Source organism: Saccopteryx leptura, chromosome 10 (genome assembly GCF_036850995.1).
Source record: "Saccopteryx leptura isolate mSacLep1 chromosome 10, mSacLep1_pri_phased_curated, whole genome shotgun sequence".
Taxonomy (NCBI): Eukaryota; Metazoa; Chordata; class Mammalia; order Chiroptera; family Emballonuridae; genus Saccopteryx; species Saccopteryx leptura.
The window spans coordinates 38,341,430-38,356,110 of NC_089512.1; the positions used below are offsets into that span (position 1 = coordinate 38,341,430).

Below are 14,681 nucleotides of genomic sequence, written 5' to 3' on the forward strand. Positions count from 1 at the left end.
TGAGCGGCGTCCTCCTGGAGCCCAGAGGTGGTCAGGAGGCCACCCGCGCATCCTTGGACCCACGGTTTGGTAGCTGACTGGCTGTCAGTCACTGGGCTAGGTTGCTGGGAAGCCAGTGCTCACCCGCTGATCTGAATAATCGCCTTTTACTCTTAGCCTGATGTGGCTGCCTGTGAGTCAGGATTGGCAAATGCCTGGCACACCTCCTCCTTCAATCAAGTGTCTGTGGACAACTAGCTACTCACAACACTCTTTCCCGCAGAGCTTGTTGTAATCTCAGAATCCTTCTTAACCCTGTGCTCCAGGCAACGGCCAGACATCCGGAGCGCTGGTTTAAGGTAAGGCATGAAACCTCTCTGCAGAACCCTGGCCGGTTTCCTTCTCATTCCCAAACCCTCATGACTCAGCTCTGCCACCGGATTCACCGAGAACCTCAAGGCTGTGTCTCTGACACCTTGTTCTGCAGGTGCTCCCCTACAGAGGCCCCCAGCCTTGAGGAAACCTCGCTCACAGAACCCCAAGCCTTGCGTGTTCACTTGAACATTGTTTTCTAAAATAGCAACTCTCCTAAAGATAGTCCCACATATGGTAGAAAATGTTTATGCCTTTTGGCCATAAATAACCAAAGAGTTGCCATTCCACAGCTCTTTCCTAAGATAACACGCTCTCCTGGGGATTCAGAGCTTCTCTGCAGAAAGGCTTGTGTGTTGGGCTCTGTGGGGGTGGGTGGGGGTGGGACCAGCAAATGCCTTCAGCTCTGTGTGCTTTTCAACAGAAGCACCAAGCTTAGCTTACAGGATCTCCTTTAAACAGGGTTCGGGTGGGGGGAAATCTGGGCAGAACTCATAATTAGGTTGAGAAAAGGAAATTCCATAAAACTATTCATGGCCCCAAAGAGTCCCTGACCATCCTCTGCCACCCACTGTCACCAGCAGGGTGGCCATTCTGCTCTGGTGGCCGTTCTCCTGCGGACAGTCTGACTTACAAGGAGCAGCCTGCTCACCTTCAGGCCTGCACCATTGCATCCTGTCTCAGGTCTCCCTCCGGCTGTGCTGCTGCTAAGAGCCATCCCAGGCATGATCGCTGAGGAGTGAAGGCTGCAGCATCTTGCCTCTTAAGGTAAAAAAAAAAAAGAAAAAAAAAAAAGAGAGAGAGTTCTGGGATTGTTCCTACCTCCCGGTTAAAACTAGTTTCTGTTTGAAGATCGAGATTTTCCACTAGTGCCTGCCACAGATTATGCCTTCTCCATTGGTGGTCAACTTCTTCTGGAAGGCTTTCTGGAAGGCTTTCGTGGAAACCTTGTCTTCACACAGTCCTGGTGTTCATATAAGAGGAAACATGGAGGGTCATGGGGCAGGGGAGGGTTCACGCCGTCACAGCAAGGATTCACAGCAGTGTGACCTAGCGATGACGATGGCTGGGATTATGGCAAAGGCTGTGCAATGGAGCAGACATGGAGTTGCAGGAGTAGCAGGTCAGACATGAGGCACAGACAACACTGACCAGATCTCACCACTCAGGGGGATGAAGGAGGCCCTAGTGGCCACCACGAGTTTGTCTTCGGTACCTGGAGGTGTGGGGACGTAGCTACTGCTTTGGAGGCCCAGGAGGAGTTGGCAGTAATCGAGGGGGAGATAAATGACTTTGGTTCAGTATCTTTTGACTCCGGGAGCCTATGGGACATCCAAGATATGACATCGTGGTTCCTGCCTTTCAGTTTTCTTTAGTTCTGCTTGCAAAATCAGAGCGAAGCAACGTGCTATCAGGGGCTGTTGCTTCCACCTTTGGTCCCTCAGCTGGGTTCTCCCCAGCCCCTCGACCTCAGGCAAGAGAGAAGCCAGTAGCACAGTCTGCTGGGGGCTGCAGGGCAGGCTTTTAACACAGTGGGGCCCTTCAGATGTTCTGTAAGTGACAATCCCAGGTCTACCGCCTGCCAGCATCTGTTCTTGGAGACACAGCATCACAGACTCTTCGGACTGCAAGGGACATTATAGAGGTCACCCATTCCAGCCTTGGGATTGGCATTTTCAGACTGTTTTGATAATTCAAGAGTTCCTCCTTCTTTTATGAGAAAGACTTGTTTCTTCTGATTTCTCTTAACATGCTGTTAAAGATATGGTCTACCCGTGGGCCTCCTTCCTAAAGAGAACTTGTGCTGGGACTTGTGGTCGTGGATGGGGCCGCAGTTGGGAACACAAGCTCTTCTCGTTCTTTGCACCACAGCTAGGAGAAATGGTCTCCATGGTTACAGCAGCTTCCTAGAGGTGTCTAGATTTTCATTTTCTATATTTCCCTAAATGTCTAATTTATGAACAATCTGTTTAGGAAGATTGCTGGAAAGTTTCTGCATGTACATGAATATCAAGAAATTTATATCTATTCAAAACAACAATAAAAAGTATGGTGATAGGCATTTTGGGTAGATGTTTTTCCCCCACCCACTTACAAACAGAAATTAGGATTGACTTTAAAATTTTCAGGTTAAACAAGATTCAATGAAAGAAAGACTGCCTTCATGTTCTTCAAAGGCGTGTGAGCCGGAGAGGGGCTGGAGCTAACCTAATTATGTTTTCTTTAATGTGAAATAGCTATTTGCCTGACATTCTATTTGCATCTCACCATCACATTCAAATGGCTGGGACATTGATTTTCTTTTCTTCCCCTAGGGCTTCCTTTGAACATGAAAGTGTTTCCTCCTGTGTGTGTGTGTTTTTCTTCCCCTCTTGTGAGAACAGTGATAAGAACGGATCGATAATTACATTGTCGGATAAAAATGAATATAAATTTTATTGAAAAACAACACCAGCAACAATGTGGGAAAAGCATACTCAACAGCCACCGGCCCACACAACTCAATGCACGCGTCATGAAAAGTAATCACCTCTTAAGATGTCCAACTACTTGTTCCAAAGGAAAAGAAATGCCAGACCTCAGGTACATGGATGTGGGACACAAAGGCGCACCGCCTTTGAACGCTCTGCCAGCGGCAAAGGACGCCGCCATACCATTCGCCCTGTGTTTGCTGTGGGCGATCAAGTGTGTTTCAAGACTCGCTGGTTGGGAGGGAACCCAGCCCTTGCAGTTTGCGTGGCTTCCAAATCCTCAGACCACTGGGAAAACCTTTCCACTTTCCAAGTCCTTTGAGAAGAGGATTTCTTTTGTCCCTCCTACTCCACAACAGGAAACAGTTCCTTATGTCTAGCCTAAATCCTTCATGCTTCAGTTAATCTATTTATTTCCCTTTCATCTCGGCAGGCGCTGTGTGCGGAGTGTGTCCTGGTGGGACAATGTAACATATGGGGAACTCACAATGATTATAATCAGACTGAAAACGGAGTCCAGCTGTGCTGGTGCCGCTTGGGAAACAAGCTGAAAAGAAGATAATTGCCCTTGTGGTGGTAGCCCCTTTGCCCCTGCACTTTCCCTCCTTTCTGAACCCTCCCACCTGTGGCCTGAGGACTGGCCATCCTGGGACCTGCCCCCCAAACCTCTCTGAGTTTCATCAGCTTCAGTCCTTCATTGGCATAGTAATGAGTGAGGTCAAAGCTGTCCCATGCAGTCCTGTGTCCGGTGTTTCTGCTTCAAGACGGATTTCCGGGCCAAGCACGCCCCAATCCTATTATATTCTGTGTCTTCTCGCCAGACAGTCCCCCAGGCTCGCTTCACAGCTTGTCCGCGGCAAAATGGTGCTCGAAGGAAGCATTGAGAAGCCACGTGAGAGCACCAAGTGAATTTAACATAAACATCTCAGCAGCATTTTTCAAATTCTGCGGAAAAACCCTTGTGATCGGTTCCTCCTCGCGGAGTGCAGCAACGGCAGCTCCGCACATTGGGCACCAGGGGGCGCCCGTGCATTTCCACCGGCCGCTGGGATTCGTGGACTGGGAAACAAAGATGGGGATTTGAATAAAAGACTTCAAAATGCAACCCCAAATTCTTCCCTGAGCAGCATGCGTGTAAAAATTCATGAATATGGGATTTCATTTCATGTATTTTTACTTCCATGGAAAGAAATGCAGGTGATTTTCTGACCGTGTCTACAGCTGTCTCTACAAAGAGGAGGCCCGATTAAATGATGAGGGAGGGGCACGCGGATGCTCCGCAGGCACTTGGAGAGGCTGGGCCTCCGTCTCTGGTCTCCGGACAGCTCCTATTTTGCTGGGTGGCATCCTCTGCATGCTCCAGAATATATTGTTTTAAAAAAAGATGCATGTCCTTCTCAGCAGGAGGCAGCCAGCTCTGAGTCTAGTGAATGACACGAGTCATTGAAGGCACTTATTATTTTGATGAAACAGCACATTTCTTTCAGCCCATTAAATCAAAGGTGTGAGAAAAGGCCGTTTTCAGGGTGTAAACACCCCCCTTGTTTCCCGGTCGCGGTGCACAGCAGCTAATTCTCTGGAGCCTTTGTGCGTTTTCTAGCGAGTGACATGGTGCTGAATGCCTGGGTGGCAGAGTCTGCCAGAAGGCACTGGACACCAGCCAGGGCAGCTCGGCCCCCACGGGGGTACTCCCCTCTGTCCCAGGGCCTCCAGCCTGGTGGAGGATGGGCATGCTGCGCCGATGCTCTGGGCCAGGACCATGCTGGGTGGCAGTGGGGACCGTTGGGGAGGGAGCCTCGGGGGATGATAGATGGAAGTGTTGGGAGCATGCAACTTCAGACAGGCCTCGACGAGGAGTCTGCTGCCACCCACCCTGCGCTCTGGGATGGCAGGGGCAGAGCCCTCTTTGTTCCCCCTGTAGCTCTAGCATGTAGCACATTACTTGGTGCTTATTAAGTGCCCACAAACATTGGCTGAATACACAACTATGCGAATGAAGGCAGAGGAGGCTGTGAGAACCCCTCCTTGGCTGGCCCTGGCTGTGGCTGAGCCTGGGGGCCGTTGGAGCAGCAGTAGGGGGAGAGTGCTGGGCAGCGCTGCCTGCAGGGGTGGGGACGCTGAGATAGGCAGGGGCCATAGAGCTGGAGAAGCCAGGAGGTCAGCAGGGACCACCCCGAGTGTCTCCATGTGCCAGGATGGTGCTGCATTCTCCAGCCTTCCCTCTCCACTGCCCTCGCTGGAGCCAGCCTTTCCACAGTTGCCATGGCAACGTCTGTCAGAGGTGCTGCTGAGGGCCAGCTAGGCAGTCGAGGCTCCTCAGACCTGAGCAAGCAAGGGGCGCTGAACTGTCCTCACAGAAGGTGGGGTCCTGAGGGTCTCTCTTGTCAGCGAAAGGCTGGAAGGGAGAGGGAATAGGGACAAACACAAAAACCGCTCCAGGGGCAGGTTGAGGTCCCCTAGCTGTGGCTTTGCTGGCTGGGACTCCTGGGGGCCGGCAGAGCCCTAGTATGTGGGAGTCTCCCTGTCATTGCAGCGTACCGTTGCTCCCTCACCTGTCCTCTCTGCTCAGGTCTGCACTTAGGGTTCTCCACAGGCTCCCCGGAGCTGACAGGCCTCTCGAGGCTCTCTGTGCAGGGGGCAGGCTCTGGGCGAGCCTGGAAGGTCACCCCCAACTAAACCAACTGTCTGGCAGTCTTCCATGACAGCACAGTCAGGGGGCTTGTCCCTGGGACTCAGGCAGTGGGACTGCCATGGCGCCCCACCCAGGTCACCCAGGAGGGGGCACTGGCTTCTCTCTGCTGTGCAGTCTCCTCCTCCTTCTCTGTTGCCACATTCCCAGTATACACAGGGATTGTGGGGACCACCAGCCTCCAGCCTGTTGGGGGCGCTACCTTCCTCTCCACTCCACTCCTTCCTTTCCCCCAGGGCTCTTGAAGAGCAAGAAACATCTAATGCAGAGGCAGAGCAAGAATGCAGAAGACAGTCAGGTCTGGGAAAAAATGATAGCCCAACCTTCCCAGGGGTCCAGGAGTGGGTGAGAAACACTGTGTGCTGCTTGTGGGAGGGGGCTCTACCGTTCCAGATGACTCAGCCTTGCAAATCATGTCCCTCTGGGGCCTGAAGTAGAATTAATTCTCTCACCATCACGTGACTGCGCTCTCATCAACCCTATAACAACAACAACAGCATTAATACGAGAAGGGGGCATCTGGGCAGTGGTGTACAGTTTACAATACCTTGGATATACATAGCACCTTTTTCTTCCAAAGGGCCTTTGCCTCTGTCCCCTCGGCCCTCGCCACAACTGAGTGAAGGCATCAGAACACAAACGTCACCGCTCCTGCGGCAGAGCAGGGAGACGGAGGCAGGGGCCTAGAAGTGATTTCATGCAGACTCAGTGGTGTCCAGGGCTCTCTGCACTTCCCTCGGGCGCTCCCTGGATGGGTGACCGGGGCGCAGGCCCTCACTGGTCATTCACTTTATATTTCAGGATGTAGGAATAGAAGTTGTGGTTGGCATTCTCCAGCACCATGACATAGACTTCTTGGCAGCCAGCCGTGCTACAGCTGCCCTCCCAGTAGCCCTCACCGTTCAGGGTCAGGGGCCACGTGTCCTGCCCCTTCACCAGGGCTTTGGCGACACCGTGCAGCTTCAACTTGAACGGGACGTTCCGGTTGGCAGGAAGCACGCCCGACAGAGGCTCCAGCAGCTCATTGTCCTGCCCCCAGTTGCCGAAGCTCTCGGGGAACATCGGCCAGTTCACCTTGGTGTTGCTGCAGCACAGGAGATAATTGAAGACAAAGACGTAGTTGCCCGCTTCCTGCCTCTTCTTGACGAAGATCTTGAGGGCGAACTTGCCGGCCCGGGGCAGCTGGACTTTCAGCTCTGTCTGCTTCTCCCGGTGCAGCTGGAAGATGTAGCGGCGCTGGGTCTCCTCGGTGATGAGGCCATCGTCCCCGTGCAGGGACGCCAGGACACTGATGCCCTCCTCCACGCCGAAGCTGACGGAGAAGCGCCCATCCGTGGTGTGGATGATGGGGTCGGGGTGGGAGGGCTTCAGAATGCCCATCTGCTCGGAGAACCAGCTGGGGCCCACGGGCTGGAGCAGCTCGGCGGGCAGCCGGACGCCCACGTCCACGTAGTTACACTTGATCGTGTACTCCAGCACCGAGCTGTAGATGTCCGAGCTGCCTTTGGCGAAGATCTGCAGCTTGTGGGTGCCCATGGCCGGAGGGTAGACATCCAGCTTCATGCCGTTCTTCTGGAGGCTCAGCAGCCCGTGCTCCTGCTTGCCGTCGAGCATGAACATGAACAGCGTCGGGGCGCAGCTCTCCACGGTGATTGTGGCCTTGCCGTTCACTGTGGAGAGGAAGCCAAGGTCAGGTGAGACGGGGCCAGCCTGTGATGATGTGCTGGTAAATGTTTAACGACCGGCTCTCTGGATGAAAAAGCCCTGACTTGTAGCGTTTGCTTATTTCCATGGTGTAACTAATTCTTCCCACGATTGATGTTAAATAGCCGGTGTGACATCACTGAACAGGACATAAGACAGCTGCAGCACACCCTTGGAAGGGGCCCCTTCCCCCTTTTAGGTGGTTCTCTTTGAAGGAGTTGAAAGCTAGGATCTCAAGAAAAAAAAATATCTGCCCCCAGCTGTATGTGCTCACCTCACCCATTTGTTCCACATTAGACTCTAATGATTAGAGGAAGGCTGTGCAGAGGCCCAGGCTGATTCCAGAGCCCGGGCGGGGCCCCGGCTGGAGAGCCACTGACCATCTCCTCCCAGCCTCGAGCCTTGCTCTCACACTGCTCCCTCCAACATCTGTTCATTACGGTGTCAACAGCTGTCATGTCTACACATCGCCTACAAACTGTTTGGAATAGCTTCTCTCCTGGGGACTGTGCTCACAGCATGGCACTGCTTTCTTGCTGCACCCCCCACCCCACCCCGTGCTTCTCTCACGGGCATGTCTTAGCCATGTTTGTGAAGAGTCAGTGGGTGCACGGAGGGTCTTTGGCATCCACTCTGCCTTTCCCCTTTCCCTGCAGTTTTGTCTTCCTCTTTCCTGGTGATTTTTGGGGGGCACAGGTGGTCAGTTCTCTGGTCTTTGCAGCCCATAAGCACTACCCGACCTGGCCCTTGTCCCAGTAACCTCCCCAGCCCTGTTCTTAGCACACTGGAGGGAATCAGGCCGTGTGATCTGTGATCACTGTGACTTTACCCAAGATGGGGGTGCAGTGCTCTCGCTGGGGAGACAGAAAGCCATGCCAGGCTCTAGGCAAGTGGCCCCCGAGACTTCCTATCTGATCTGCCGTGAGTACCCTGATTCCAGGCTGCTCAGCTACTGCACGCAGGGCCAACTCCAGTTTGGGAATGACAATCCCCACACGGGCAGCAGGACAGGATGGGCGCTCAATGGCCCTGCCTCTCACCTTCCTCCCGGACTCCGGTGCCTGGAGAACTTCCCCGGCCTCTCGGGCACTGCCAACTCCTCACCTACCTCACACTCCCAGCACTCCCCACTGCACGTCCCCTCTACCCATTTGCTCTGCAATCTGGCCTCTCTCTGCACTCTCCAAGTCTTCAGAGACTTTCTTGGAGAACCTAGGCTACTGGCCACGCCCTCTGGAAGCCCTCTCTTCCCCCCGTACCGCCCCCTCTCCAGCCTGGCCCTCTTCCCACCCCTCTGACTGCTACCACATTGCTGCGGTCACCCCTTGCCTTTCTGTTACACTCACTATGGGGTGCTTTGTGCTTTTCGTGCTATTTTCTTTGTCTACATGCTTTGTCCATGGCCTTCAGCACCTGTGGGACATCTATCCCAAGGTGACCTCCAAAGAAAGTGACCAAGAATAATGAACTTGTTCCTCTACTTTGGTTGAAAGCCTCTCCTCTCACATCCTCGTCTAAACCCGCTCAGTGGGCAGAGGTATTCTCAGCCCTCAACTGCTCGGGGCCCCTGTCCTGCTCCACCTGGCATCCGAGCTGGCTGTGAGGTGCCCGTGCAGACCATGTTTGTGGTGTGGACACCGTGCAGCGCCCGCACGAGGCCGCCTGAGGGCTCCTGTGAAAACGTCCTCCCTGCCACTCCTGGGCTCACTGCTGCGGCCACCATCTAACCGGAGACCATTGGAGAGGCCTGTTCCCTCAGGGGCCTCCTTCTCGGGGCCACAGGGCATTCTCTCGTACCCTCCAGGGGTAGTCCCCTTTGCACCCCAGAACCTCTCCCCTGTTCGTCCCCTCCATTGATTCCCCAAACCTGGATATGACCTGACTGCAAGGAAGCCTTTCCAGATTCCTCAGGCGAGGCTGTGTGTCCTGGAGGCCTCTCTCCTGTCCTCTGTCCCTTTCAGGGAACTTAGCACGGCTGTCATCCATTAATTTTGTGTAACGTCTGTCCTCCCTGCTGGCCGTGGGCGCTGTGGTGCAGTGGCCCGCTGTCACCTTCCCTGCCTTGTTCCAGCGCCCCGCCCGGAGGGTTCTTGGCAAAGGCGAGGGGCACGGCTGGGAAGACTTCAGCTGGAGGGCTGGGGACCCCTCAGGACTGTAGAAGCCTGTTACCTCCTTTGCACCCGTTCTCCTCCTCCTTCCTCACCCCTCCTTAGCTCTCTGCTCTCGGTGGCTTTCCACCCACTGTCCTTGTCCTCGTCCTGTCCTACCTTTGTGCACCTCAGCATCCTTGTGCTTCCTTCCCATCCCCACTCTTATCACAGCTAACTCCAGCCAAGAGATCTTCCTTCAATATGTGTCATGAATACTGAATCAAACTTCAGATTACTCTCCATTAAAGCACCCAGTGTTTGTTTACATTTCTCCATCACGGGAAAAGGCAAATTCATCTCCGTGGCATTAGCTGGATGTTGGCGTGGCCTGGTACACTCTTCCCTGCGGCTCCCAGGCCCACCCACCACAGACACCAGGTTCCCCATCTGATAAGACCTGAGACGGTCAAGGCCTTCCTGCTTCAAGCTCAAGAAAGGCATTCTCCACAAGAGTGGTCTCACGCTATTATTTTAGCAGCAGGAGCCACCGGGTATTTGTAGTTTTATAAAGTATGCCAGAATTCAGCCGTGTTAAGGAAAACATTGTGAGGCAGAAGGAGCAGGCAGCTGGAACTGACGTGGGGACACCTGTGTTCCCAGGTGCTCTCGTCACCCCTGCTGTGTCCGTGGGGCTCCCATGGGCTCTGGGCCCACCCACAGGCTGTGCTACGGCTCATGCGAGCTCAGACCTTCCCCTGTAGCACGATGCCTGCTCTACTCCAGCTCCCAAGACCCAGTTCAGCAGCCATATTCCTCAGAGAGCCTCCCCCGACTCTCTGTCCCGGGAAACCCCTGTCACTCCCGGGCTATCTGGTTAGACCACTGACACACGGATACTGATTCAGCTGGGCCGACACGTGCTCTCTGCCAGGAGTTGGGGAAGAGAATGGCAGAGTAGACAGCTGCTGTTGGCACCTGAGTTGGGAGGGGTGTGGCCACGGCGAGCTGTCCTGGCCTGCTGTGTGATCCTGGGGAGGCTCAGCCACCTGGGGGGTTCACTCTGCCTCCCTGACAGGCTGGGCGGAGGAAAACCCACAGACTTCCTTCGCACCCCCTTCTTGGTTTGTGCTGGTTTGAAGGGGCTTCTGTCCCTGCAAGTGTGACGGATGGCTGCATCCTGCCCTGACGGCTTGACAGCTTTGCCTGCCTCTGTAGCTCCCCGCAGGCCCCCACAGAAAGCTCACACCGAGCTCATGGGCCCTGAAGGACAGTCCCAGGGGGCCCGCATGCCCAGAGGCACTGAGCAGGCTGCCCTCCCTGCTGCTGGTGCACGGCTGCTCGCTCCGGGGTTACCTGTTCTGATCACGGGGGTCGCCGGGTGGGCGCTCAGCATCCCCTTGTTGTAGAATTCACTCTTGTGATACATGTTGTTCTCAAACTGCCTCAGTGATTGAGGAGGTTTAAGCAGTTGCCAGTTCTTGTTGTCTGGGAAGTGGTCCTCGATGAACAGCGCGGGATGCGTCAGGAAGTAGAATTCATTGTAGCTGGAGCAGAGGAAAAGGTGGTCAGCGGGCTGGCAGGGCCAGCTCTGCGGAAAGGGAGGGGCCTCCGAGGGGGACCTCACGCCCACAGGGGGGTCCTGCCAATGCCCCGCATGGGAAGAGGCACCATCTCCACCCTGACACGGGCACTGGAGACTCCCTCTCTGCATCTGCTTCCAGGAACCGGAGCCACGGCAGGATCTGAGGCCCCGTCGGAGAAGGCCACAACCCACAGCTGTGTCCGGGGGGAACGGGCTCTCCTGCTTGAAAAGCCAGAGACTGGAAGGGAGGAGAAGGTGTGACCCGGGGGCCACGTGCCGGGCAGTGGAGTGGAGGGCAGGGAGAAAAACGCTCGGTGGGCCTGCTCTATCGCCCCTGCTAGTCTCCCTGCCTGAGCCTGAGCAGCTGTGTGGGTGGAGGCCCTTCTCTAGGTTCTAGGGTCCACCAGGCGGGGTTCTCTGGGGGTCAGCAATGGGGACAAGAAGAGAATGGACAGACTCATCTGAGATGGAGATGAGTGAGCAGTCCTGGGAGTGGACAGAGGTAAGGAGGCATGTGAGTGCACAGAGTGTGTGTGTGTGTGTGCGCGTGCGTGCGTGCGTGTGTGTATTTGTCCTGTGTGCAGGGTGGTCAAGATTTAAACTGAAAAGGTCAAAGATAACGCTCATTTTTCCATTGGATTTGAGCTGCCGATGGGCATCATAATCCATAATGAACGCCAGGACCTTCACTTAAGGCCAGGGTCAGCCAGAGCCTTGGAGGACAGTCATGTTCCAGCCCCCTGCACCCCAGTTTGGCTCAGTGACTCTGCACACCAACAGCACCCCTTCCTTCAAGATGTGATACAGCTGCGTTCAGCCCAGAGAGGAGGAGAGGAGCCCGGGTGTCAGCGGGAGCAGCAGGAGAGACCCTGGTGTCTGCATCAGGATAGTCAATGGGCCAAAGTCTGCAGAGAACCGCAGGGCGTTAGAGAAGGTTCTCAGCCCTGCCTTTGCTCACACATGGCCCGCAGCAAGTGCTGGAGGCTTTCGGAGCTTGGGTGTAGAGAGCAGAAGTTAGCCAAGGAGGGACTTAATGGAGGATGAGGTGACAAAAAATTCTGGGCCTTGATAACTGACCTGGAGCTGAGGAAGGGTGGGGGTGGCCACCCCAGTTCTCCTCCCCCACCCACCCCCTCTTTTAACCTTGGATCGCCCCCATTTCCACTGACCGGACACCCAGCAGAACTGAGGCTTGTACTTACAGGAAGGTGAATTTAGAGGTGGTGGTGTCCACCAGGCCGCTGCCCCAGGTGCTGTCCACCAGGTGCCACCTCCCCTCCAAGTACACGGCGTTCCAGGCGTGGTCAAACTCCCCAGAGAAGCTCTGCCCCGTCTGGTAGCCGAAGCCCTTGGAGTAGCCCGGCACGGTCATGCACTGCACTCCAGCGATTCTGGGGGTGGGGCAGGGCTCTGAGAGGCGGCTTCTGCTGAGCTGCTCCCCCCAAGTCTGCCTGTCCATGGCCCAGGCCCCAGGCACGCCTGTTGGCCGCGAGTCCCTCTGTGTCCCTTTCCTTGACTCTCCCAGAGCCACATATAGACGGTCTAAGGGCTTTAATCTCCAGGGCTGGCCTGGCCCGCTGGTGAAGGCTGGCTGTCCTGCAGCCTGCTCCTCCCGAGACAACACGTCTCTCCCCTGAGCCTGCCTGGGTGCTCGCCTGCAGCTCTCCCCGACAGTGAGGGCCACAGCGAGGGCAACCTCAAGACACAGGGACAAGGGACATGGTGACGTTCTGGAAGAACTAGAGCAGTTCTCACCATGGGTTGAGGTGACACAGGTGGGGTGTCAGGGAGGTGTGCTGGAAAGAAAGCTGAGCTCGACTCCCCCTGCTCCATCCTGCCCACGGACCTCTGTGTGGGGACACCCGAGGCAGGCCAGCCTGTGTCTCCAGCCCTGGCTCAGGAGGAAAAACTCGCTGCCAGGGTCGTTGTGGTCGGACCACCAGGGCCGCAATGGCGCATTAAGGTCGTTTGCTGATGATTGCTCTGGCAGTGGCTTTGGAGTCCCCATGGTTGTCCTTCGGGACGTGGAATACTGATCAGTCTTTATGAGTTCCTGGGCCTCTTTGACAGTGCACTGCCCCAGTGCTCACAGCAAGCTGGTGACGCTTTCTGGGGCCTGGACAGCAGGGGGTGGGTGCTGACCACATCTGGGAACCACAGAAATCACTGGCAAGCCACAATCTGTGTGTCTGTAGCTGAGATCCTGAGGCTCCTTTTTTTATTTTGAGAGAGAGCGTGTGTGTGGGGGGGAGATGAGAAGCATTAAGTTGTAGTTGTGTCACTTTAGTTGTTCATTGATTGCTTCTCATATGTGCCTTGATGGAGAGGGGTGAGGCCCAAGCTGAGCCAGTGACCTCTTGCTCAAGCCAGCAGCCTTGGCCTGAAGTCAGCGACTTTTGGGATCATGTTATTGATCCCACACTCAAGACAGTGACCTCAGGGTTTCGAACCTGGGTCCTCAGCGTCCCAAGTCGATGCTCTAGCCACTGTGCCACCACCAGTCAGGCTAGATGGGGCTTTTTGGAGCACAAGACAGCCTGCCTAGCCACCCTCCGCAGCAGTGCTGACCCTGCGCTCTGCTCAGATGAGCTGGTTCAGGGGCAAGGCCTCTGGTGGCCGGGGTCCATCCTCGAACCAGGTCTGCAGCCTCAGTTGCTCTGAGCAAGAGCACCGTGGAGCCTCGCAGGCACTGGGATGAAATGGCCACACATTCACTATGGGGATGGAAAATTCCCCTATAAAAATGGATGTTGAATTAACAATTTGCAGAATATTGGATTAAGTATTACTTCTCTGTGGCTACATATCATTTGTTGAGAGAGTCAACGAGGTGAGAAGTGGAGGCTGCAGGCTACCATACTCCACCCTGCCTGGCTGCTGCTTCACCTGCGGGGGACGACCCTGTTCCCACGTCCGCTTGGACTCCCCCCCCCCCCCCCCCGCAGGGAGCAGGCCGCTCGGTGGGGTTCCCGGTGGGCTTGGCTGTTCCGTGGCCCCGTGCTTCTGCCTGCAGCTCCACGTAGGGAGGTCAAGGCCTCGCAAGTGGGCTGAGGGAGAAGACCAGCTGGGCCGTGTGGGAAGGATTTCCGGAGCACGTGGGGGCTGGGGGCAGAAAGCAAGAGGGACTGGATCCTGATATCTAGATTTTCAGCTGCTCTTGTAAAACTGGGCACCTGAAACCTGTATAATTGTGTTAACCAGTGTCACCCTGTAAATTCAATGAAAAAACCCTGACTCAGAGCAGGAGGGGTGGCTCAGATGTTGGGCGGCCCGGGAGGCAGGGCCGGGAAGATGGAAGGCAGGCACGCCTGGGGGGCCCCTGCCTCGTGTCCCTGCACTCAGGGGGGGCGCTAAGTGGGTGCAGGGCCCGGGGCCTGTTCTCAGAATGAGGAGATCGGACGTGTTCATCGTCTTAGAGGAGCTGGCCAGCGAGGATGGAGGGTCAAAAGCAAGGCCAGAAGGGTGGGAGGGAGGTATGGGTGAGGTTGGGCTGCAACAGGAGGGTGCCATTTACTCAGAGTGGGTGAGGAGAAGAAATATGGTGAAAAATATTTAGTGAGGTAAGAAATGCTCCTGAAGCAGTGCTGATTGACAAGAGCCGATACCACTCTGTCATCAGTACACTCTGTGTGTGTGTGTGCGCGCATGACATACATGGAGGACGAGAGAGAGAGAGAGAGAGAGAGAGAGAGAGAGAGAGAGCAGAGAGAGCGACAGTGCAAAAGTCACCTGGTCTCTTGGGAATGGGATTATGGGTGATTTAACTTTTCTTCTTTGAACTTCTCTATATTTTC

General features: G+C 55.2%; 1 protein-coding gene and 1 long non-coding RNA gene across 2 annotated transcripts in view; one reads left to right on the forward strand and one right to left on the reverse strand.

The window, feature by feature from the left end:
* Positions 1 to 215: 215 nt before the first annotated feature.
* On the forward strand, positions 216 to 2,729 carry LOC136382203 (uncharacterized). The gene is made up of 3 exons (XR_010747215.1): positions 216 to 338; positions 1,036 to 1,119; positions 2,667 to 2,729. It is a non-coding gene; the product is annotated as an uncharacterized lncRNA (long non-coding RNA).
* A 3,550-nt stretch (positions 2,730 to 6,279) lies between these two features.
* The window catches only part of KY (kyphoscoliosis peptidase), a 45,703-nt gene continuing 37,301 nt past the window's right edge, over positions 6,280 to 14,681 (reverse strand). The window contains exons 9-11 of the mRNA XM_066351239.1: positions 12,090 to 12,278; positions 10,659 to 10,849; positions 6,280 to 7,181 (exon numbers count right to left, since the gene is read on the reverse strand). Of these exons, the coding sequence (XP_066207336.1) occupies positions 6,286 to 7,181; positions 10,659 to 10,849; positions 12,090 to 12,278 (1,276 nt within the window). The 3' untranslated portion in view covers positions 6,280 to 6,285. The remainder of the gene's footprint in view (positions 7,182 to 10,658; positions 10,850 to 12,089; positions 12,279 to 14,681) is intronic.